This window comes from Gopherus flavomarginatus, chromosome 1 (assembly GCF_025201925.1).
Source record: "Gopherus flavomarginatus isolate rGopFla2 chromosome 1, rGopFla2.mat.asm, whole genome shotgun sequence".
In the NCBI taxonomy this organism is placed as follows: Eukaryota; Metazoa; Chordata; order Testudines; family Testudinidae; genus Gopherus; species Gopherus flavomarginatus.
This window is the reverse complement of record NC_066617.1, coordinates 206,264,942-206,288,814: the sequence shown is the minus strand read 5'-3', so window position 1 is coordinate 206,288,814 and position 23,873 is coordinate 206,264,942. Positions and strand designations below refer to the sequence as shown.

The following is a 23,873-nucleotide window of genomic DNA, read 5'->3' as shown; positions in this document are numbered from 1 at the left end:
ATGATCAGCATGCACACGCCCAAACTCAAAACAACAGACAATCATGTTACAATATAAATATATACACAGGATATCCAAATCATGTAGACAGAAGAGTATAATTTGCTATTAGTTATTGATCTGCAGAAATGACTTTGTATGAAACATTCCTGCTGCTGCCACATTGCATAATGTTTTTACAGTTATTCAGTTGCTAGGCTCTGCAAGAGTACTTAGCTGTGGCTAATTTTGCAAGCTGTAATTACATCGGTTATTTGTCAAGCAACATACACATACATATACACACACACACACACACACACACATTGCACAATGCTCACATGTATTTGGACAAGGCTTTTTCTGAACTGTAGCAAAGAGATTCTTTCAGTGATAAAGTCTTCTGCAAAATTGGAAACAAGCAGCACTGAACATGATAGTATTCATATGTAACTTTGCAAAGTGAACACTTCTCTCAGTGTTAGCTCTTGACTTTTCCGAGCTTTTAGTTACCGTAGGCTTGTAAAAGTGATACAGATGTCTTTCCTTTTAGCATCTCCCTTGAGATATATTTTGAGATGAATCTAACTGTGAGCTAGGGAGCAAGATGATCATAGTTACAACCAGTTATTTTGTAAATTATACAAAAAAAAAAACCTGGGTGAAGCACATCTGTCAGACATCTAGGTGTTTTTATTTCTCTCCCACAAGTGCAATGTACATGATGATGTGGCAATGCTTAGGAAAATCAGAACACAGGATTTATAACTTGCAGTTAAGCTAATGACAGAGTTCAGAACTCCTATTCAGATTCATCACTAAAAATAAGAAGCATTTAAAAAATCTGTACATATAATAAAATGGTTGGCGAAAGGTTTGGTTGTTCACTTCAATTTAAACTGAATTTAACTGATGGACTTCTTGTGTTATCTCAGTCAGGACTGGGCAACCACTGATGCTCTCATAAAGAACACTAGTTCTAGCTCCCCCCATCACCCAGGATCCTTTCCTCCCTCAGGAACCAGACCACCTATCCATGTAGATCACCAAGGTCCCTCAGACTAGCATCATGCCCACTAGGCTGTGAGCTGCCACACACTTCCCAGTAATCTGATCATTCTCTCTCTGGTGTGCTTCAAAATATAGGAGGGATCTCTAAAGTTCCTGAGAGCTAAGGACTCAGACCTTCAAAGGCTTAAAATCGGTATAGCATAACTAAACGGGAAGCCCAGGGTGCATGGAAGTTGAAGTGAGCAGCTGCATATAGTCTGAAAGACTTTGATGAGCACTGTAGAGCTTTAAGAATGGCTTTGGGGAGCAGAATGGGTTAATACTGATTAGGATAGGAAGGGAGGTTTTGAGGTTAAGACACTCACTGCACAGGCATGCAGAAGGTCAAAGTGCAATTCCCATCTCTGCCATGGGATTCCTGTGTGACCTTGGGCAAGTCACATAATCTCTTTCTTCTCAGTTCCCGATCTTTGGGAATGATGTATCTTATATGATCTTTTGTCTGTTTAAAATATAAGATCTTCAAGGCAAGAGCGGTCTCTTACTATCTGTACATAAAATGCATGGTTTGATGGAGCCAGATATTGGTAGAGGCCTCTAGACATTATTATTATACAAAGAAATAAAGGGAAGAGTGGTCAAGGGCTAAATTCATAGGACTGTGTGGGATGGTAGTGGAAAAAGGGAATTCAGAGGGAAAAGTGATGGTAGAGTTGGAGTTAGGGATTAGAACTGTGTGAATAACTGATTTTTTGTTCAGTGGATGAACTGAAAAATTGGAGGAAAAAAATCCTTTCATGTCAACCCAAACCAAAAGTTTTAGAAAATTTTGGGGGAATCAAAAAAGTCAAAAGAATTTAATTCTGGTTCATACTAAATATTTTGTTCACCCCAAAGCAACATGTTTTTTTCTTTATATTGATTTTTAATTTTTTTTAATTATGTAGATCTAATTTGAAGTAACATTCAAAATGATAAGTTTCTCAAATCAAAAAGTCAAAGTGTTTCAACATTTTGACTCTTTTGGGAATTTTATTTTTTGAGGGTTTTTTTCAACTGAAACAATTTGGTGAATTCAACACAAATTTGTAAAATGTTTCAGTAAACATGATTTGCAGTTTTTAGTGAAAAACTTTAGTCCACAAATTTTGCTCAGCTCCTAAAAAAAAAAAAAAAAGTGTGTGGTGGGGGAGGGGGAGGAGAGGAATGGGCAAAGATTTGGACCAGTTCATTTTTCTCCCACAGCCAGTTTTGTCAGGATCTGATATAATTAACAAAAACTAGTGCAAGGCAGGGTCTGGTTATTAGCATGCAGGAGTACATCACAACATTCTGGGACAGGGCCAGATTAATGAGATTGCAGGCACAGGGGTAATGTTTTTCAGAAGCCCCCTTTTCCTGAACCCTGTGTTGATGAAGACAAAAGCATACCCAGCTTATGGCAATAAACAAGTCATGTATATTACTAAATAAATTTGAAAAGAAAATTGAAGATAACGAACAGGTTACATACTGCCTGGATAAACAAAAAATATAAAACTTTAAGAGTCAAATGAAATGTTGTAGGTTTAAACTGGCATCTTTATGCGATTCAAATTCAGTTTTGAATCCTCAAATGACAGTAAATGTAGTAAATCCCATTCAGCTGACGTGATTGCAAGAGCATTAAGCTTTGTTTCTACCACAGCAAACCAAAGATAACTTTTTATTCAGACAAAGCTTAGAAAACAATTACTCTGCTTGACAGCTGGCAATGGGTACATTCAAATACAGTCTCAATGCAATTAAAATATTCGGGAAGACATTACTCAGATCTTTGTCATGAAAAAATGTGATGATTTCAAGAGCACTCTTATCCTGCATGTCACAATATATTATATGTGCTGAAAATTGATAAATTTTGGCAAAAAGCTCAGGCTCTAGATTATTAAAGTAAAGGTTGAGCAACCAGTGAGTGCACGTTTTCTCCTCTTCACTTTGTACTTTTAAGGTTAGGAAATGAAGAATGCTCTATCTACCTGAATCTATGCTAACTTATTAAATAACAGGCAAAACCTTGAAGTCTTTACTTAGTCTTCACTTAGAAAAAACTGGTCTTGAATTCACTGAGCGTTTTGCTTGAGTAAAGAACATGAACTTCACCAGAAACCTTTGAATATGATAGTTACTGGCTTCTGTCCTGCAATAGCTGCTGTGAATGCAAACACCTGTACTCAGTGGTTCTCTTCATATGGACAGGAATTGACATTAGTATGTGAACAATAGTGTAGGATAATGATGAGACATAACAGGTGGAGGTCAGAGATGTGGGAGGACAAGTTAACAGTAAAATGAATATGTAATAAATAATAAACAGCAGTCCCAGCTCACCACTGTACTCTGGACAGCCATTTCTCAGGTCTTCTTTCCCCCTAATAGGCCACATTCATTTTTTGTATAACTACACTGGAGTTAGTGCATCATGGATTATCATCGTCCGGTATGACAATAATGTACTTTGTTAATTTAATATTGGTCCCAGTATAAAAAATGGCAGCATGCCCCAGGGGTCGGTCCTGAGGCCGTTTTTTTTCAACATCTTCATTAATTATCTGGATGATGGGATGAATTGCATCCTCAGCCAGTTCACGGGTGACACTAAGCTACGGGGGAGAGGTAGATATGCTGGAGGGTAGGGATAGGGTCCACAGTGACCTAGACAAATTGGAGGATTGGGCAAAAAGAAATCTGATGAGGTTCAACAAGGACAAGTGCATAGTCCTGCACTTAGAATGGAAGAATCATGTACTGCTACAAGCTAGGGACCAACTTTCTTAGCATCAGTTCTGCAGAAAAGGACCTGGGGATTACAGTGGGCGAGAAGCTGGATATGAGTCAGCAGTGTGCTCTTGTTGCCAAGAAGGCTAATGGCATATTGGGTTGCATTAGTAGGAGCATTGCCAGCAGATTGTGGGAAGTGATTATTCCCCTCTATTTGGCACTGGTGAAGCCATATCTGGAGTATTTCGTCCAGTTTTGGGGGCCCCACTACAGAAAGGATGTGAACAAATTGGAGAGAGTCCAGCAGAGGGCAAGGAAAATGATTAGAGGGCTGAGGCATATGACTTACGAGGAGAAGCTGAGGGAACTGGGCTTATTTAGTCTGCAGAAGAGAAGAATGAGGTGGGATTTGATAGCAGCCTTCAACTACCTGAAGGAGGATTCCAAAGATGATGGAGCTAGGCTGTTCTCAGTGGTGGCAGATGACAGAACAAGGAGCAATGGTCTCAAGTTGCAATGGGGGATGTCTAGGTTGGATATTAGGAAACAGTATTTCATTAGGAGGGTGGTGAAGCACTGCAATGGGTTATCTAGGGAGGTGGTGGAATCTCCATCCTTAGAGGTTTTTAAGGCTTGGCTTGACAAAGCCCTGGCTGGGATGATTTAGTTGGAGTTGGTGCTGCTTTGAGCAGAGCGTTGAACTAGATGACCTCCTGAGGTCTCTTCCAACCCTAATCTTCTATGATTCTATGATTCTAATTTTATGCTTTGTGAAACCATTCAGATCCTACATTATGGAGTACTGACCATGTACGTCAGTGGTTGGAATGGGCCGTGAAGGAATATGGACTTCCAGACGTTGACATCTTGTTGTTCCAGAACATTGATGGGAAGGAACTGTGTAAAATGACCAAAGATGACTTCCAGAGACTCACCCCAAGCTATAATGCAGATATCCTCCTCTCACACCTACACTACCTCAGAGAGAGTAAGACAATTTCCCTTCTTTATGATAGTTAGAATAAATCTATCAACAGCATTTCCAGTTGTAGTGCCTTTTCAATTTGGGATTTCAAATCTCCCTACCTCAAATGTTACTGCTTCTGAGAATATTATGTAGGGCCTGAACCAAAGCTTATTCAAGTTGATGGAAAGACTCCTATTGACTGGAGTGGGCCTTAGATCAGGCTCATTGTGACTACTTTCAGAAATTATCTTAAAAATATCTCCAAATGTCCATATTAGGCAAAAATTAATTTGAAACCCAACCCATTCATCCACAATACTGTAGGAAGAAAATCAAAGGGACTTTTGGTTATGATGTTTTTTCTGGTCACGTACTCATCTTTCCATTTTAGGTATGAGAACCCTAAATGAGAGTAAAAACATTGATTTATAAAAAAAATTCCAGGCATGATTCTATGAACATATATGGTCTGTTCTACTCTGCATAGGTGCATGTAACTCTCATTGAAATTAATAGGAGTTATGTACATTCATGGAGAAGAGAACAGAATCTCCAAAATCTGAAACCAAAGGATTTGTAGCTGATGGCTAACACTCTAAGGGGGAAGAAGGGAATAGTGAATTAATTATTTGAAGGCTGTAGTCTTTGCATAATTTGCATAATTTAAAACATTAAAATTAGTGAATATGGTGTTAAAAACAAACAAACATTGCAACACCAGTGTGGTGCAGTCTTTTACACACACACACATATCAACAATCAGACCGAAATATTATGTATTAATAATATTATTTAAATGAATACCCTAATTTAAGCTTTAACACACACACCTCCCCCACAAACAGCAGAACTAAACTGATTGTTACTAGACTTGCTTTAAAACAATCCTATAAGGGGGAAAATGTTTTTAGAAGATAATTCTCAATTTTTTTTCATTTTGGTGTTGCTTTTTGTTTTGTTTTGTAGCTCCTCTTCCACATTTGACTTCAGATGATGTTGATAAGGCCTTACAAAACTCTCCACGGTTAATGCATGCTAGAAACACAGGTAATGCTGGCACCGCTCCCATTCCTATAGGTCATCTTCTAAAAGCGCAGGATTCCTGTTTGAGTTGCATGCTAAAAAATGGAAATGGTAAATCACCAGGGAGACAGTGTATTCTCCCTTGATATTTGTGTAAGATTCATATTAGCAGTTATGGGAGTTTTACACACACACACACACACTGAACAGAGGCAAGAACATTTAGGACCAGATTCTGCAATTGGATCCCTGTGTGCAAACTCTTGTACCCATGCAGCTGCAAGGGTCCACCCACATGCAACAAACTGCACTTAGTGTCTAAGGCTCTAATCCTATCCTGTCAGATCCACACAGGTGGATCCTTTTGCCTGCATGGAGCCCCACTAAAGTCAATGGAGCACTGCACAGTCCAGGAGTCCACCTGCACAGATCAGCTTGCAGTATTGGTGCCTAAGTCTGGTTTATTTCTCCCATGCAGTATACTACATTCTGGACCCATGCAGTATACTGGATCACCTATTTAAATACTATTTTATCACAAAAAGAACTGGATAAGCAGGGATTTTACTTTTCCCAATTTTAGAAGACAATACAGACTATTTTGCTGATGGAGTATTTCCAGTTTTAATCTTTTTAATTTAGACTGTACCAACAATCAAATGAAACCCACTAATTTAAAAAGGTTTTTATAACCTCACAAAATGTAAAAGATGTGGAATTTTTTAAAACCCAAAATCCCTTTTTATCATGCTAGGCCATTATCCCCTACTACTGCTATGCTTGGGCCTTTTTAAAGTTGCGGGGTGGGGAGAGAATGTATTTTATGGACTGCTTCCTGTCCCCAGGTTTTCATGCTGTCTCTCTGAGTCTTGTTCTGTGCTGACATACTACTAAGTGCTGATTCCTCTCTCTGTACAATGCTTTATAAATACGCACATAACTCTCCATCACATGCATTGTCTATAATATGTGACTTCTCACTAAGTCTCAGCAAAGTTTGATCTTATTTAAAAATTTTTTCAAAAGTTACTATTCACTCTTCTATGAACCACCCTGGACAAGTAGGAAATGAATATGAAACACTCCTTAAAAGTTTATTTCTTCCACAAAATTATATGATGTTACAAAATTTCACTCAAATATTTATAAAAAGAAATCAGTGGAAGTTTTGTTTTGTTCTAGCAGTTGCGTAATAGGGGGTGACATGGAATGCTATGTATTATAATTTGATTAAATACAAGTTTTGAATATCACGTTATCATGCCTGAGGGTATTAGTTACCTACAGTGACCAGAAATAACAACTATTTAAGAAATGGAAAAGCTAATATAAAAAGGAATGTGAAATATTCTGCAATTTTTCTCCTTCACTGTAATAATTAGCACTGTTTCCTTGCAAAATTACAGCATAGTTACTCAAACATTAAATGCTCTTTGCTAAGATCAAATGTTTCATATCCCATATCTCCTCTGTCTAGGATAGATAGAGGATTGATCCAAAGTCCATTCAAGTCAGACAGAACCTCTACATTCACTTTAATGGACTTTGGAACAGCCCTTAAATATTTCATTTTAAAAGTAGATGGACTTGAGGGTCTTTCCCATCTCTGTCAGTCACAATCCTAATTTAGCAATGAACTTCCCTGCACAGTTATCCAGTAGTTTCTCAGTGAGTCTCTGTTACTTTTTTCTGTGTAATTGCAATGATGTTGAGATTTATTAGTTTCTCTGCCCAAAACAAAATAATCTGCATTTACTTCACTGGGATTGTTGATACACTACAGCTACATAGATGACATTTTGTCAGCAATATCATACTGTATGTAAAAAAAAGAAATAATAATAATATTTGTTCTGTTTGGTTCTGTTTGTATAAAAATCTGGGATGGGAACTTCAAGCCTAAGGGGATTAGTGTCCAACTTTTAAAAGTCACATAATCCCCTTAGATTTCTTTCAGATTTCCAACCATGATAACTATAAATCTGTTAACATGGTTAGAGCTATTTAAATTCCTGAAATAGTCAGACATCATTTTCTGCATCAAACTGGTTATTTTTATAATGTTTCACTATACTCCAAGAATTAATTCTCTGGGAGACTGATCCAAAGCCCATGGAAGTAAATGAAAAGACTCCTACTGACTTCCATGGGCTTTGGACCAGGACCTAGGTTATCTGCTGATAATATCCACAGGTTAGGGAGATGTACACACTAAATAAAGATAAGGCAACATAAATTGAACTTCACAACAGCTGTGAAACCTGCTGAAATCTGAGGCCAGTTTTTCTAAATTTAAAAAATATGAACTTAATTCTCTTCTTACTTACCTTGGTTTACACTGAGGTATCTCCACCAATTTGAATGGATTTACACTGATGTAAATGAGACTAGAATCAAGCCCTATAAACCTCACTGCTGAGTGATAAAACATTTATTAATATGCTTCATTCAAATACATTGACCGACTGAAATACAGTTACCACTGACAGCACTGACTGTGGAAAAAACAGTCCTTATGTGTTTTGTCTCCACTTTTTCTTGCAGGGGGTGCAGCTTTTATTTTCCCAAATACTTCAGTTTATCCAGAAGCGACACAAAGAATTACAACCAGGCCAGGTATGAATGATGATCTTTTTATGTGATGTGATCTTGCTCACTCCCACTACCCCTCTTTCTTTCTCCTTCAGATGTCTCCTATAAAACAGCACAATATATAAATGTTGAGTAACGTACAACATTACGTAGTAACATCCCCTGTGTGGGATGAAGTGGGAGGGAAGAGCAGCTTAATTAGTCTGTTTTTTCTATAGTCATCTATTTTTGAGGCAGTGTGGCCTAGTGAACTCAGGAGACTTAGGTTCTGTTCCCAGCACTTTCCATTGGCCTGCTGAGTAATCTTGGGCAAATCACTTCATCTGTCTGTGCCTCAGTTTCCCATCTGTAAAATGAGGATAATGATACTGACCTCCTTTGTGAAGGGCTTTGAGATCTCCTGGAGTAAGTGCTGTGTAAGAGTGTGGTATAAGTATTATTATTTGTTTCTTCTCTCTCTGTTTACTGTTGATTTTTGAGACAAAACAACTAGATACAAGGATATAGAAGCATAAAAACAAACAACAAGAGATTCTTGAAGTATATCAGAAGTGGGAAGCCAATGACAGAATATGTGGGTCTGCTAGATCACCAGGGGTAAAGGGAACAATGAAGGAAGAAAAGAACAATACTGAGAAGCTACAGGATTTCTTCACTACTGAGGATATTGGATATTGAGTTTAGGCGCCGCAAGCCTGGGAGGCAGGAGAAGTGAAGTGGCAACGGCATGCTCAGGGAGGAGGCGGGACAGGGGTGAGCTGGAGCGAGGACTTCCCCTGCATGCCGCCCCCCTTTACTTGCTGAAGGCGGCCCTCCCCGCGCTCCCCTACCCCAGCTCCCTCCACCTAAATGCCGGCGGCAACCGAGGCGGTCGCTGCCGAAGAAAATGCCACCTCCCAAATCCTAGCGCCCTGGGCGACTGCCTAGATTGTCTAAATGGTTGCACCAGCCCTGACAGGATAGCATACTAGATGGAACACAGGACTTTGCCAGTATGGCAATTCCTATGTATCTATCCTTAGTGCATACTCCTCTGGATGGTTCATTCATTTTTTTTTTAATACAGGAGAATCAAATATGATTTCCTTACATAAAATGAAAGTAATTTCTTATATATGTATTTCCTTTCTGTCTGTATTTTTATTATTTGTTGTTTATTCTGTGAATCAAGAATTTTGATAAAGGTATGTTTAAAATATGATCAAATACATTAATATGATCCCTGAAATAACACGAACAAGAGTTATACAATAAAATTGTATCATGCCCACTCTCATTATGCTCCCCCATGGTACACCACAGGGCTTGGTCAGAAGAGAAACCACATTGCTTCATGGGAGATGTAGTCTAGCCAGGGAGCCCAGCCCAGAGGAGAGAACTGCAGCTCCCAGAAGGCTATTTAACACCAAATGCAGTATAATGTTGAACTGATTCAAAATGAAACGTTCTGGGTTAGTTCAGTCCACCAAAATATTTCAGTTTGGGTCCAGCTGACCTAAAATGTAAGATTTCATTTGATTTTTCCCAACAGAAAATTAAAACAATTGAGTAAAATAGAAATTTCCAACAGAAACTTTTGATGTTTCAGAAATAGTATTTTCTGTTGAAAAATCACTTCAGCAGAAAATTCCTGATAACTCTAGTTTTCAGACAAGGTCTAAATCTTAAGTGGAATGGGAACAGCCTAACTTTTACAGAGAAACTATTCCATAACTAAATGCCCTTTTGTTAATAACAGGAGTAGATGTGATTGTCCTCGAGGCAGTCATTGATTACAAGTAAAAGGAAAAAGAGGCATAGAGGATGCTAAAGTAAAAATGCATCAGCCAAACATTGGGAAGCAATTCCAGAGAGTGAATCAAAATTACACAATTACCATTGTTAAATGAATATAATGGAGAATAGGAAGTGAGTGAGGTTCCTGAAGAATTAGAATGACAAAGTCATATTTCTTCAGCTGTCCTGGCAATTGAATACCAGGAATTTTTTGCAAGTTAAAAGTGATACACTGTAGTAGCTCAGGAAAGACTAATATGGGATTACCTAAATGTCTCATCAAACGAGAGGGAATTACAAGATCTGTTCTAGATAAGGACATAATGTTCCTATTTCTCATGAGTCAAAACAGACCTGCTTATCTATGATAGCAATATGTTTAACAAAATACAAATCATTGTTCAAATAATCTCCCAGATCCCGAACTAAGAATGAAGTCTTAATTTTGATGCTGTTTCCAGTAGGGCTGAGAGCTGGATCTTTCCTTTAAAAGAAGGCGCAGTCACACAACCGTACTAGGATGTGTTTTGCCTCTTGACTCAAGAGTTTTCTCACAGTACTAAATTTATACTATTTAATGAATTTCAGGTATGTGGTATTTTAAAAATAAAATCCTAACAACTAGCACTTCTGTGCAGATGCACAAGTGCCATGCCACTTCCCTTTATATACAGTTACACAAGCGTTTACAATCTGAGGTTCCCTCCCTCCCCACCCCCTCAAGAAAGCAAACAAAGAACGGGAAAGAGTGCAGACTGGCTGGTGACAGGCACATATCTCATTAGTTTCATGTTTTTCCCCTTTCCTACCTTCTTTGTGGGAGAGTGAAGGGTTAGGAAAACCAGCATGTGTACCTGACATGACCCTTTCCCCACTTTGCTCGTATATTGTGTCTTACTCCCCCTCCCTTTGGGCTAGATTCTTGGCCCAGCTCCAGATGTTGCACACACTGGTCACATACCGCGTCTGCGAATACCACCAGCATGGAAGGGTTCTCAGCAAGTGCAGGATAGCCATCTTGTGCACCTCCCACGATACTTCCTGGTGCACAGGGCTTGTAGGTGGAGGATATAGGTCTGACTAGGCTGGCAGCAGCAAGCAAAGGGGAGTGGATGAAGTAGGTGGCACTCTGAGAGTCCTCATCTGGCTTATGATCGTGGATCATAGCCACCTAGTGCTTGTTTAGAGTAGCCCCCAGGCTGCTCTAATCTTCGTCCAGAGCTGGGCAGCAGATCAGGATCAGCTCCCTGACAGCATCCCCTCCGTTTCCACTGTGTGCAGTAGAAGCTGGACACAGCACACAATTTGAAACTTTGTCTGTCTTGGTTTTCCTTTTGGATGGTAAGTTCTCCAGGGAGACTATCTCTAACTATATGCTTTAATGATACTGAGCACAATTGGATCCCCATTTGATTGGGGCTTCTGGGTGCGACTATACTGTATTATAATAAATAATTATAATAGTACTTTATACAGTTACTTAGATCAGGGATAAATACCTATACAGTTAGCACTATTTTCTCTAATTCTCCATGTTTCCACAAGAGAAGAATGTGGTATAAAAAGAGAAAAATCAGGGAAAAAAGGCACAGTTACTTAAAATATAATACAGAACAAAAAGTGTGTATCTCAGCAAAACCAAAATTTTGAGAGTGTAAGATTCCATCAGACCACAGTGATGGCAGTGCCAATTATACACTCAGGCCAAACAGACTAAATAAATTAAAGGCAATTTGGTTGTGAATTACACATTACACTTTGTTTCCATTCAATTCTCCCTCTAGTAGTGTCTGAGAATGGGCAGATATACAAAAGCCACACTCAGAGTTAAACTGCCTTCTCAGCTTGTTCACTACTTCCTACCTGATTTCATTTTTAAAGACTGTCAAAGAACCCTTCTAAAAGAAATCTAAGACACTATTAAGAATCTGCCATCCATCCAAAGGAGTCTATGTTCCTACCTTAATACAGCACTGATTTGGCAATAGGTGTATTTTATTTCCTTTCTTGAGCTCTCAAACCAGGCTCAAAGTTAGTATATTGTATATCTTATAGCTACTGGAGCAGAGCAAAAAGAGGCTCCATATGGCCCAGACTAAGGCTGAAATTAATTAAAAGGGAGGATGTGGAACCACACAGCTTCCTTCATCCCCAAGCTAGCCAATGAGTGGCTGGACACTCCTGTGTCCCCTCACTGTGTGTTCTCCATCCCCGTTCAACTGGGGCTGTCCCAATCACTGCTGGCCCATCGTTTCCTACCTACTGAAGTGGTTGGGTGGCATTGCACTGTGAAGGTTACAGACATGTGAGCTGTCACTGTCATGTTAACTTGTAGGGTGTTTCAGTTTCATTTTGCAACTATCTGAAATTGTTTTTATGGGAATGACAGTGGGGAATGCTCAAGTGTAAGCCATCAACTAACTGTTAGCCAAAAAGAGGTGAGTTTTGTGAATGATTCTGAAGAAGGAGAGTGAGATTGCTTGGTGCACAAGAGGAGAAATACTGTATCCAGTGTAAGAATAAAAGAAGGAGCCATAGGCAGGAGAACAAAAGGCAAATGAAGGAAGCAAAGTTAACAGAGTAAAGGGCACATGCACAGGGAAAAGTAGGATACAAGGACAGAGATATAGGTATAGCAGAGGTACTGAATATTTAACACAGCCCCACTGGGTCCAAAGGGTATCAGGACTAGCCATTGCCTCAGTTACAGAGCAAATCCTTCCAAATGCTCTGTGATGAATAAGAATAAATAATTTCTTTATTAAAAAGTTACATAACATTAAATAAAAAGAAAATTAAGTTTATCAAAAGTCTTAGTAGTTACTTAGTGGAACATCATAATAACAAGACCAGTACTGTACTGTCCCCACTAATATCCTCACTGGATGTGACCATATGTAGCTCTCAAGCCTTCCACATTGCAAACAGCAGCTACAGCCCCTCATCTCAAGGAGTGACAGCAGCAGACTAACAAGGCAGTAGAAAGACCAAAGTCCATTTTCTTAAAACAATGAATGGTACAAGAGACTTTCATCTGGTGCACGTGATGGGAAATCTCACTTGAGTGACTAATACTTACTCCTGTCTCCAACCTCCATGGATCCTTGAACCTACTCCAGTCAGCCAGGCTCTAGCATGAGCTGTCAAAGTGCCTGCTCAGTCCCTTCCCCTACATCCCACTGGAAGTGTGTGTGTGTGGAGGGGGAGAGGTTAAAGGCAAGAGAAGAGTTGTGAAGACCCTTGAAGGCGAGGACAATACATTTGAATGTGAGGTGGAAGGAGACAAGAAGCCAGAGAAGAGACATGGTCACAGCAGTGAGGGAGAGCCAAGATATTTTTGCAGTGGCGTGGTGAGTAGACTGCAGGGGAGAAAGGAAAGAGGCAGGTAGTTAGGGAAGCCAGGGTGCAGTTGTCGGGGTGAGAGATGACTCTTGTTGCAATGGGGATCCTTCTCATTTCAGTAACCTTCCCATGTCCAGTGATTTAGCCATTAAGAGTGTGTCACACTTCATGCCATATATACTTAAGACAATTTATTTTTCTCTACAGATTTATCATATGAACAAGCCAGAAGGTCAGCATGGACAAGTCATAATCACCCTGCTCCTCAATCAAAAGGTTAAGTATCTGTTTACTTTCTAGCATAGGGGCCCAGTTCATGTCAGGAATATCCCCTCTGGAAATAGAATTCAAACTTGAGCACCTATGTTATGCCACAGAATTCTGCATTTGAGTATTCTAAGTATTATTTGGGTGTCTGAAACTGGTACTTGGGTGTCAAAAGGCTAGTCAGAGAATTTAAATAAGAATTTGAGTGTTTTAAACTTAGGCACCCAAATTTGAAAATCCACCTCCAGTAGGCCTATTTTTGATATTGCTCACTCAGGAAAAGAAAAGTAGTATGAGTTTGGATCAATGTAAAATCCTCAGCTCTACCAATAAATCAAACAGAGATATAGAGTGTAAGCACTGCAGACTCTGCAGAAAAAATAGGTTAATACTTACTGAGTAGTTGAAATGTTTTAAAAGCGATTTGAGTATTCCTTCTAAAGTTTGTTCTTTAAGGTTTCGGGTCCCATTTTCTCTTCTATGACTGCAAGCAGAGAGGAGTCTAAGGGGGAGCTCTGCCTCTGTGGCATGGTCCCCTTCCCTTCCCACTCCAAGAAAACTCCTTCATGGGGACTGTCTGGGATTCTAGCTCCACAAAGTTGGAGGGAGAAGGCCATAGCTGGACTCCTCTGGATTCTCCCCACCCCAACCTACAGGAGAACACAGGGCAAGACCCTTATCAACAGTGGATGCCATGAGATCCACAAGGAAAAAGGGGTTAAAACACTAGCTGCTTCTACTGGGGGAGAGGGAAACCACACAGACACCCCTCCTCTACCACAATGGAAGAATTCAGAGGAAACACTATCTGTAAATCATTAGAACACATAGATTTTCCTCTCCCCTGCATGGGTTAGTCACGTATAAGGAAGAACAGAGGCACTTCTTTGCAATTTATACAGTATATGCTCCCTCCAAAAAGTAACTTTACATGTACGTTATTTAGGAGAAATTCATTGTTTCTTTTCCACCCTACATCAGTATCTTCAACAGGAAACAACAGATATATTTTGTGTTGGAAAAGGTCAAATAGTGACAGAACTTGCCTTAAGCTGAAGACTTTCTGCTTAAGAATTTCTCATATGTGATACTGTCTTAGCAGACAAGTCCAATAAACATGTGAATTAATGTGCCAGATGTAATTATCAGTAACAGCTATGTCCTTCCAGGAAGGCCCAAACCTGCTCTTATTGAAGTCACAGGCATGTTTGCATTTATTTTAATGGGAGCATGATCAGGTCAGATCAGTTTAACATATCAGGGCAAATCTCATAGTTGACATCACCAAGTGCTGAGCTGTTGAAGTCCAGTGAGTTGACTCTTCTTGTGCCAGCGATGACTTTGGTCCACCCAATGTAAGACAGTTTTGGTGACTGATTTTGAAACTAGAAAAAATAGATAACTGTATGAATTTTTCTATTTTCAGCTACCCAACCATCATCATCAACAGTGCCCAAAACAGAAGACCAGCGACCTCAGTTAGGTGTGTGTAACTTTATTTAAGTTGGATCTGGGTTAAATGGAGTATATTAAATGTGATCTGAAGTGCACTGTAGTCTACCAACAAATAGCCAACTATGAGAGCAGACGCAAGCAATTAGCAGAGACCCCCTCATAGTGGCTGGGCTCATTGTAGCATCCTGCATGGTGGTTGAATTGTGTATTCATGTCTTGTGTGTACAGGTGACTCAAACTGAGACCCCCATGATCTACAAATCAAAGATTCAAGAATACAAATTAACAATTTGCTGGAAAGTTGGATGTGGTGGACCTCCAAGTTGCCAACATGCTGTCACAGCTCACTGTGACTTTCTTTTAGTAATTCTTACAAGAGTCTTGTTGCCTTCAAGGGGATCAATGAGCTATTACGCAAAGCACGCATATTCAGTTCAAGTACAAAAATGTGGAATCTAAGGATTTCAAAGGATTCTGTTCATAATGACTGGCTGGAGTATTAGCATCAGAAAAATGTACAGAAGTGAAGATTTCAGTATTTAGGAGAAATATAGATAAAACTGGAATTCTTCACACAATCCTACTAGAGTTTGAAACCCTGGACTCCTGAAATACAGGGCTCAAAGCTGGAAGGATTTTCACTTTGTTGGGTAACTATCAGGAGAAAGTATCAGTTTTATCAGATTATGTTCAAGTAATCTTGAAAGGCAAAAGAGTTTTTTGGCTGCAGAGCAATTATTTGTATGGGACAGAAACCCATAGTATTAAGTTATATTGTCCCTTGAATGAGAAAGTACATCAAAAATTCTGAGTCAGTAATGGCTTTTACTAATGGCAAAATGATAGAAATGGGAGATGAAGTACATCTGCAGGATAATCTGGATTCAGATGGACACCGATTCCGTGTTTTTTAAATGGACTTTCCATTATTCTGGATTTTGTTATAGCTAAATAAGAATATGTACATGACTGGATTTCATTAGCTTGAATTGTTTATGTGGTTTGAGAAGTATTATTATTGCTGGTTGTCAAAATAGAATTTCTTAGTTTAATATAATCTGGCCTCCAAAGGCTTTCAAGAAATATACAGTAACTCCTCACTTAATGTTGTTGTTATGTTCCTGAAAAATGCAACATTAAGTGAAACGATGTTAAACAAATCCAATTTTCCCATAATATTTAATGTAAATGCGGGGGGTTAGATTCCAAGGAAATTTTTTGGGGGCAGACAAAAGGCATTATATACTGTACAGTACTGTACTATACTGTGGTTAGGAAGTGCCCCTGGCTTACCCCACACAGATACAGCCCGCTGCAGGCAAGGACTCTAGGAAGCACTTTCACAGCAGGAGTGGCAGTTTCCCTGGAGAAGAACAGGCGCTGACTTTGCCGGGGGATGCTCCAGGCCCACCTCTTCCCACCCCCTCTCCACCTCCTCTCCAGAGCATGCTGCATCCCTGCTCCTTCCCCCTCCCCCCACCAGAAAGTCCTAAGCACCGCCAAACAGCTGTTTGGCAGCGCTTAGGACTTTCTGGGAGGGAGGGGGAGAAGTGGAGACATGGTGTTTCCCCACTCCTCCCCCTCCCTCCCAGCGCTTTGCGCTTAGGACTTTCTGGGAGGGAGGGGGGAGGAATTAAGACACGGCGCTTCTCCACTCTTCCCTCTCCCTCCCAGCGCTTCTCTGCTGCCAAACAGCTGTTTGGCAGTGCTTAGGAATTTCGGGGGGAGTGCAGACGCAGCATTTCCCCGTTCCTCCCCTTCCCTTCAAGAAAGTACTAAGCACCTGGGAAGCACTGGAAGGGAGGGAGAAAAGGCGGAAAAAAGGAACTTGTGCAATGCTCCCTTGTAAAGTTGCTGCTCTTCCACAGAATCTTATAAGCAGCGGATAGAGCAGGCAGCCAAACGATGTTATAAGGGAGCATTACATAACTTTAAACGAGCATGTTCCCTAACTGATCAGCGAAGTAACTTTGAAACAACGTTAAGCGGGTGGACGTTAAGTGAAGAGTTACTGTATTGGTAATTTATGTAAACTTTTTGAGAACATTTAGTTGCTGTGCGTGTGCTATGGTTAGTATTTTACATTTATAAAGAATGCAATCTGAGTACACTCTTGGCTGTAAAACTGGCAGCCAACTGAGAGCAGCTGTCAAGTGGCCAGAGAACTCAGGGCCTTGAGAAGGACTTGAAGGTCTTCTACTGCCCTCTAGTTTTGGCTTTGGTATTTGTGGAACAGAATCCCTTTTCCGTTTGTTTCTTGATTTGAATTGGGATTTTCAAAGGAGCCTAAAGGAATTCCATGCAATAATCATTGAAATGCTATGGGAGCTGGGTGCCTAACTCCTTTTGGCTTCTTTGAAAATCCCAAGCATGGGTCTTTATATAGCATATTCCTTGATGGATCAAATTTTCATAGGCGGTTCAACCCAACCTCCATTGTATGCATTCAGCTATGCACTTGCAAAGCACTTAATGGATGCTATTTTTGTACATTAAAGGTTTTGCTTTGCCTTCATAAAGTCTGCTATTTGTTTATGCAAAAATAGTGCACAAAAATGAGTGATGTGAAACAAACTAGGTCACACAGAAATAGAGGCCACATTAGCATTTCACCAGTTTTCATTAATTTAGGGCAAATGTAATTACTGGGGCATATGCAATGTAAATATAAGTGATGAAAACCCCCTTTGTTCTGGTCTAACAAGTGAATTGGCCTATGCCTACTAGCCCATATAACGTTTCACTGAGATTCACACAAAAGTGAATTGGCCTATGGCTCTGATCTGAGCTGGCAACTGCTAGACAGCATCACATATATTATTCTCAAAATGACTGACCAAGTATTATTATCTTATGAACTACAAATGGCTAATAACATAGTAAAAACTTCCTGGTTGGTTAATAATTTAGATTGGTTAACGATTAAACCACACAGTGGTTTAATATCATGCTGCAAAGAGATGCAGGAGTAGGGTGACCAGATGTCCCGTTTTTAAATGCACAGTCCTGTTTTTTGGGACTTTTTCTTATAGAGGCACCTATTACTTGCCACCCCCTGTCCTGTTTTTTCACAGTTGCTATCTGGTCACCTTATGCAGGAGACACATTAAAGAGTCACTTGTGGCTCGCAAACCTCAGCCTGAGTATCACTGATTTAAAGTAAGGAAGGATGGAAAGGGGGCAACTCCTCCTTTTCTGCTTGCTTTGGATAAGCTGCACTTCCTCAACAGCTCTTCTCTCTCCTTGGCTGGTGCCTTCCTATTTCAATGTACTTTAACCGCTGGACTTGGGCAGGAGATCTCATGTGATACCACTGAGTTTGCAGGTCCTTAGGGTAGACTGAGTATTTGTGTATGTATCCGTGACAGTTACGTGCGCAAAGAGGTGTGTATGCATATTTGCATGCACTGAATTCCGGCTATGTTTTGAAAATTTGGTCCTTTGTTTTGCCATTTAGAACTTATTCTAAAAACACTTTTCATTAAAATGAACTCAGAACACAAGAAAATAATGTTCTTAAGTAAATCAATTATTTTAAAACCACTGGGTGATAATTTCACTTTGTATTTAATAATCCTTTTGTTGGCAAATAAATGCAGAAATTGCAACTTGTTAACAAGACTCTGAAGTAGAGTTTTTTGCCTCTTTTGTAATAACACCGGGATTTCAAAAATGATTTTATGTAATTACAAACTTTTAATTTGTTTCTTTTGTCCATATTTTTGTAGATCCATATCAGATTCTTGGACCAACCAGCAGCCGTCTTGCAAATCCAGGTGAGAAGGCGTTTTGCTGCCTGAGGGATGATTTTTCTTCAAATTTTACATTGTATCTCTATCACTTGTTACAGTTGGAAGGCAAGGTTCAGCAATGCAGTGAGCATTCTCAGCTCCCATTGAAATCAATAGAAATTAATCTGGATGCTGATGGCAGCTAGTGGATTGCAAGATTGGTAATCATATGAATAGTGTTACTGATTCAGAGAGGGTCAGTGCTAGGCATATGCAGTACTTGAGCCTTATTTTGAGGGCTTAAGTGGGATTTAAGCAGTGCATTGGACTTGCAGTGGCCCATTGCACAGGGTTGGATTTCATCCAAAGAGAACAAGGCAAGTAAAATTAGTCCCATTATTCGATTAGAAAGGAAAGGAGAGAGCAGTGAATATTTGGCCAGTGTCTAACGTGGCAGATTTCTCCAGTAACTTAGACCTTGTCCACATGGGCAAACTGTGTTTTTTATTATTAGGAATATATTTAATCCATTAAAAAATGCTATCCAAAATATTAAATAATGGCAGTTCATTTCATTCATATGTTCTATACATGGGGCCAGATCCACAGCTGGTGAAGCTTAACATCCAGTTTACCCTCACTGAGGATCTGGCCCAGGATGAAAATATGGGTTTTGAGTGGTTCATATCACAAGTAAAACCACTAAGTGAATATTTCTTTTTGACATTGATTTTATTATTTGCAGAAATGATGCCACATACTAAACTAGGCAAATAAAAGAGACTTTTAAATAAATAACTTTATGAACTGACAAGCAGTAAATGGGAGCAAATGGGAAAGCAGAATCCCCTCTGCAAAGAAACAACTGGGTTAGAAGTCTCAAAGACATTCTCCCAGTATTGTTCCAAGAAAAATCAGAAGATTTTGTTTAAATATGGCATTCCATCCAGGAATATCTTACTGAACACAATCCAAACTATGACCTATAATGTTAAAAGGCGAGGGCGGGGGGAGAGGAGGGGGAGAAGGTGAGGGAGCTTCCTTGTAAACTGTTATTGATATACTATGGACCAGGCTGATGTAATTGTTAATCTGACTCCACTATAGTCAGTCTGGTTTTACAACCATATAATTGAGATAGACTAGCAATGCATATGCCAAATACTGTTACCCCTTCTTTGGCAGCCAAAGGGTAGAATGCTCCTTTCTCTCTACTCCCTTTTCCTATTGTTAGTAAGATTTCTTTCTGTAAGAATGACTGAATCATCGTGATGATTCTTTTGATGATATTGGTGTGACCTGTTTAGGTTAGGAGTGTTTCAACACTAAACATTCTTTTCCCCTTTCATTTAGCTGTACAGTATAGTTACATCAAACAAAGTTATAGTTTAGTTTGCATTTTAAGATAAAGATTTTTGTATTCCATAAAAAAACAAATGAGAATTACTGCTGTTTTCAAGAGGGCTAAAGGAATTAGATTTCTAAATCCCATTACAATTCATTGGAAGTTGGGCATCTAACTCCTTTAAACTCCTTTGCAAAACCCAGCATAGCACATATAGCATCAACTGGCTTTTCGCTAGCCTTGTGCCTATGGCATTGTGAAAAGAGCTAGTGTGAAATGCCCTGGATAGAGATACATGTTAACATTTGGGGAGAGCCACGGGTATGGAATTTCTATAAACTATTATTCCTGCACTTTAACAAGTTTTGTGTATTTATAAAATGGTGAAATTACCTTCTCATTAAAAGGAAATTGACAGAAACCATTTATTTTCATATGACTATATATTACATTTGGAAGGCAAGTGTTTATATTAAAACATATGTTGGATTGTTTATTCAGAAATTTGTGTTTTGTCCAGTGCTGGACTGTTTATTGATGTTCAAACTCTAATCCTCTAGTTATATTTCATGTATTAAAAGTGTGTGCTTTGCTCATACCATGGATTCTTTTGTTTGTTTGTTTGTTTAATCATGTTAATGGAACAGAAGATATTCATTAAGTACAGTTTGCATGAATATTATTTAAAAGAATAAAAGTTTCAGTTGCACTGAAGTATAAACTGCTAATATATTTCAGATGTGACTTTAGATTGATATGATAGTCCACCCTCATAAACTTTCTTTAAAAATGCTCATTTATTAGCTCCACATATCTGCTTTTTAAAAAAATCTAATTTTTGGACAGAGATAGAGTACTTAGAAGTTAGCACCGAAAATCTGTTTGGCAAATTCTGCTGACATTGCGACTGCAATATACAGAGCATTGAAATCTGTTGCAGAGTATCAGCGCTGCTTTATCATAAAATACAACTTTTTTACATGAATATTGGTGGCAGGACCTATCTAATACTACTGCCAACTGTTTAAAAGGTTCATATTTTATTTTTATAATGTTGTGTAGAGACCTACTGCAAAGTTGTCTAAAACAACACAAATTCTTTCTCTTTAAGATTTAATTTCCAAAGAAGGGAGAAATACCAGTGTTTGGAATCGTAACTTCAGCAGTCGTTTTCACTCCTGTTTGACAGAGAACAATTACAAGAACTTTATAGACCTTTTAATTGTTTTCTCAAATGCTGTGCAATGCAGTCAGATGCAATGCAACAGCAATCTAATGAGTTTCCATTCTACATTTCCTTAACTATTGGAAATGGGTGATATGGTTTGGAAAAGATCCAGCTTTCTCTAAACTTCTCCATTTTGTGTAGGTTTATTCCATAATGGAGAAAATTTAGTTGCAAAACGATATTGTGGGAACAAGAAAATTATTATGCAAGTGAAAGCTGTTTCTCCTGAACTTTAGAGATTAGTTTCTTATATCTGTGTTGTATTATTTCACCATCAATTTTCCAAAGCAAATGACAAGAGATAATTATTAAATATGCACATAATGGCATTTTGCCTGTCAAAATAGGGAAAACAATACTTTAAATTATGGCCCCTGCTGTGCAGAATTTTTTTTTTAAGAGAGAGAGAGAGAGAGACACTAGTTAGACTGGGAGACAGGAGCAGAAGTTGCATAATTTCCTAATTAGGGATCTGTGGTGAAAATGCACTTGGATTTCATATGTGAAAGTTGGGAAGTGTTGATGTTCTAATGTTATTAGTCATTGGTTCTTCACTTTCCCTCCCCCCCCCAACCATAGGGAGTGGACAGATACAACTGTGGCAGTTTCTGCTGGAACTCCTGTCTGATAGCTCCAATTCCAATTGCATTACCTGGGAGGGCACCAATGGAGAGTTCAAGATGACTGACCCTGATGAAGTAGCCAGGCGCTGGGGAGAAAGGAAAAGCAAACCCAACATGAACTATGACAAACTCAGTCGTGCACTCCGTTACTACTATGACAAAAATATTATGACTAAAGTCCATGGTAAGCGTTATGCCTACAAGTTTGACTTCCATGGAATAGCTCAGGCCCTCCAGCCTCATCCTCCAGAGTCATCCATGTATAAGTATCCAACAGACCTACCCTACATGAGCCCCTACCATGCACACCCTCAGAAGATGAACTTTGTAGCTCCCCATCCTCCTGCTCTACCTGTAACTTCCTCCAGCTTTTTTGCTGCCCCTACTACATACTGGAATTCACCAACTGGAAGTATCTACCCTAATACTAGACTTCCAGCCACCCATATGCCTTCTCACCTTGGCACCTACTACTAAGTAGGAAAAAAATTAGAGACACTTCTCCATGGAATATAGTACCCAATTAATTATGATGAACTATATTGGAGAACATGAATTAAAAATGCCTAAAGAGACATGAAAAAGTTTGACTTGTGGGAAAATGTCAAAAAGACTCTTTGTAGTAGGGAAAGTATTCAAGACGTATAAAGATGCTAAAATGTAATGTATATGGGCATCAAATCTGTGGACCAAACAACAAAAGACTGTTGTAGGTAAAAGCATGAAATGATAAGGACAACCTACAAAAGAAAGTGGTCTTAAAAAGTTGATAAGCTTCTGTGCAAAGTTTGATATCTTGCTAATGCAAACTGGGACTATACTACAGCAATATAAGGATCATTCTATAGGGACCTAACATACAGTATATGAATTAAAAACAAAAAAAACAACAAAAACCCCTCGAAACCAAAAAAACCCACCTGTATTTAAAAAAATGGAAACATATCAAAAAGACTGGTTGAGTGTGGAAGCTGATTTGGAATACATCACCGTTGTTTTTGGTTAAACTCAAAAGGCATTCCATTCATTGTAAAGATATCAGCTATTTCAAACTGTGAAGACAACCGAAGCTTTAAGATTCCTTGACAATACTACAGGAACCCTGAGCCAAACATTGGAATTGAGAATGTGCTGGAAGGCAAGAGTGTGATTGTAGATCAAGGGCCTGCATCTGATACAGGAAGTAGAACGGAGGAAGAGGAGGACGAAGATGAGAATGGGAGAAAAGAAACTTCTTTACCAGTAGAAACTGAAGAGACTGAAAACTTGGTAGTGTTGGGACTATAAAGAATTACATGTTTGGATTTCAGAAATATTTTGATATACCATTTCCAGTATTATAGAAGGAATAGACTTGATTTTTTTTAAGTGGAGAAAGGGAAAAGCAGTAGAATTCAGAAATCAGAATATGCATCTCTTTAAAAAATGTAAAACTGGAATTGTCTGATATTTAAAAGTAACATTTAGGACCTCATCATTATTAAAGGAGTATGTTTTCTACTGGTTTAAGGTAAAAGACAACCCCCGACTGCCAAAATCAGATATCATGTAAGTATTTTTGTGAGGCGGGCGTCAGTTTTTCTTTTTGGAGTCGCGAACGCTGTGCGTTTGTCAGAATGAAGTATACAAGTCAATGTTATTTTTTTCCTTTTTATATAATAATTATATAACTTATGCATTTATACACTACGAGTTGATCTCGGCCAACCAAAGACACAAAAAGGGACAATCAAAAATATTGTGGCCTTGAATTTTAACTCTGTATGCTTAATGT

The 23,873-nt window shown here is 39.0% G+C and overlaps 1 protein-coding gene across 5 annotated transcripts in view; it reads left to right on the top strand.

Annotated features, from left to right (window-relative positions):
* ERG (ETS transcription factor ERG) overlaps window positions 1-22,996 on the top strand; it is a 208,818-nt gene extending 185,822 nt beyond the window's left edge. For 4 of the 5 annotated variants that reach the window (XM_050916395.1, XM_050916413.1, XM_050916423.1 and 1 more), the window contains 7 exons: window positions 4,535-4,738; window positions 5,684-5,764; window positions 8,285-8,356; window positions 13,658-13,726; window positions 15,144-15,200; window positions 18,901-18,948; window positions 22,056-22,996. In XM_050916395.1, coding sequence (XP_050772352.1) covers window positions 4,535-4,738; window positions 5,684-5,764; window positions 8,285-8,356; window positions 13,658-13,726; window positions 15,144-15,200; window positions 18,901-18,948; window positions 22,056-22,576 — 1,052 coding nt within the window. In that variant the 3' untranslated portion in view covers window positions 22,577-22,996. The remainder of the gene's footprint in view (window positions 1-4,534; window positions 4,739-5,683; window positions 5,765-8,284; window positions 8,357-13,657; window positions 13,727-15,143; window positions 15,201-18,900; window positions 18,949-22,055) is intronic. The other variant, XM_050916433.1, reaches the window with a different exon arrangement.
* Window positions 22,997-23,873: the final 877 nt, after the last annotated feature.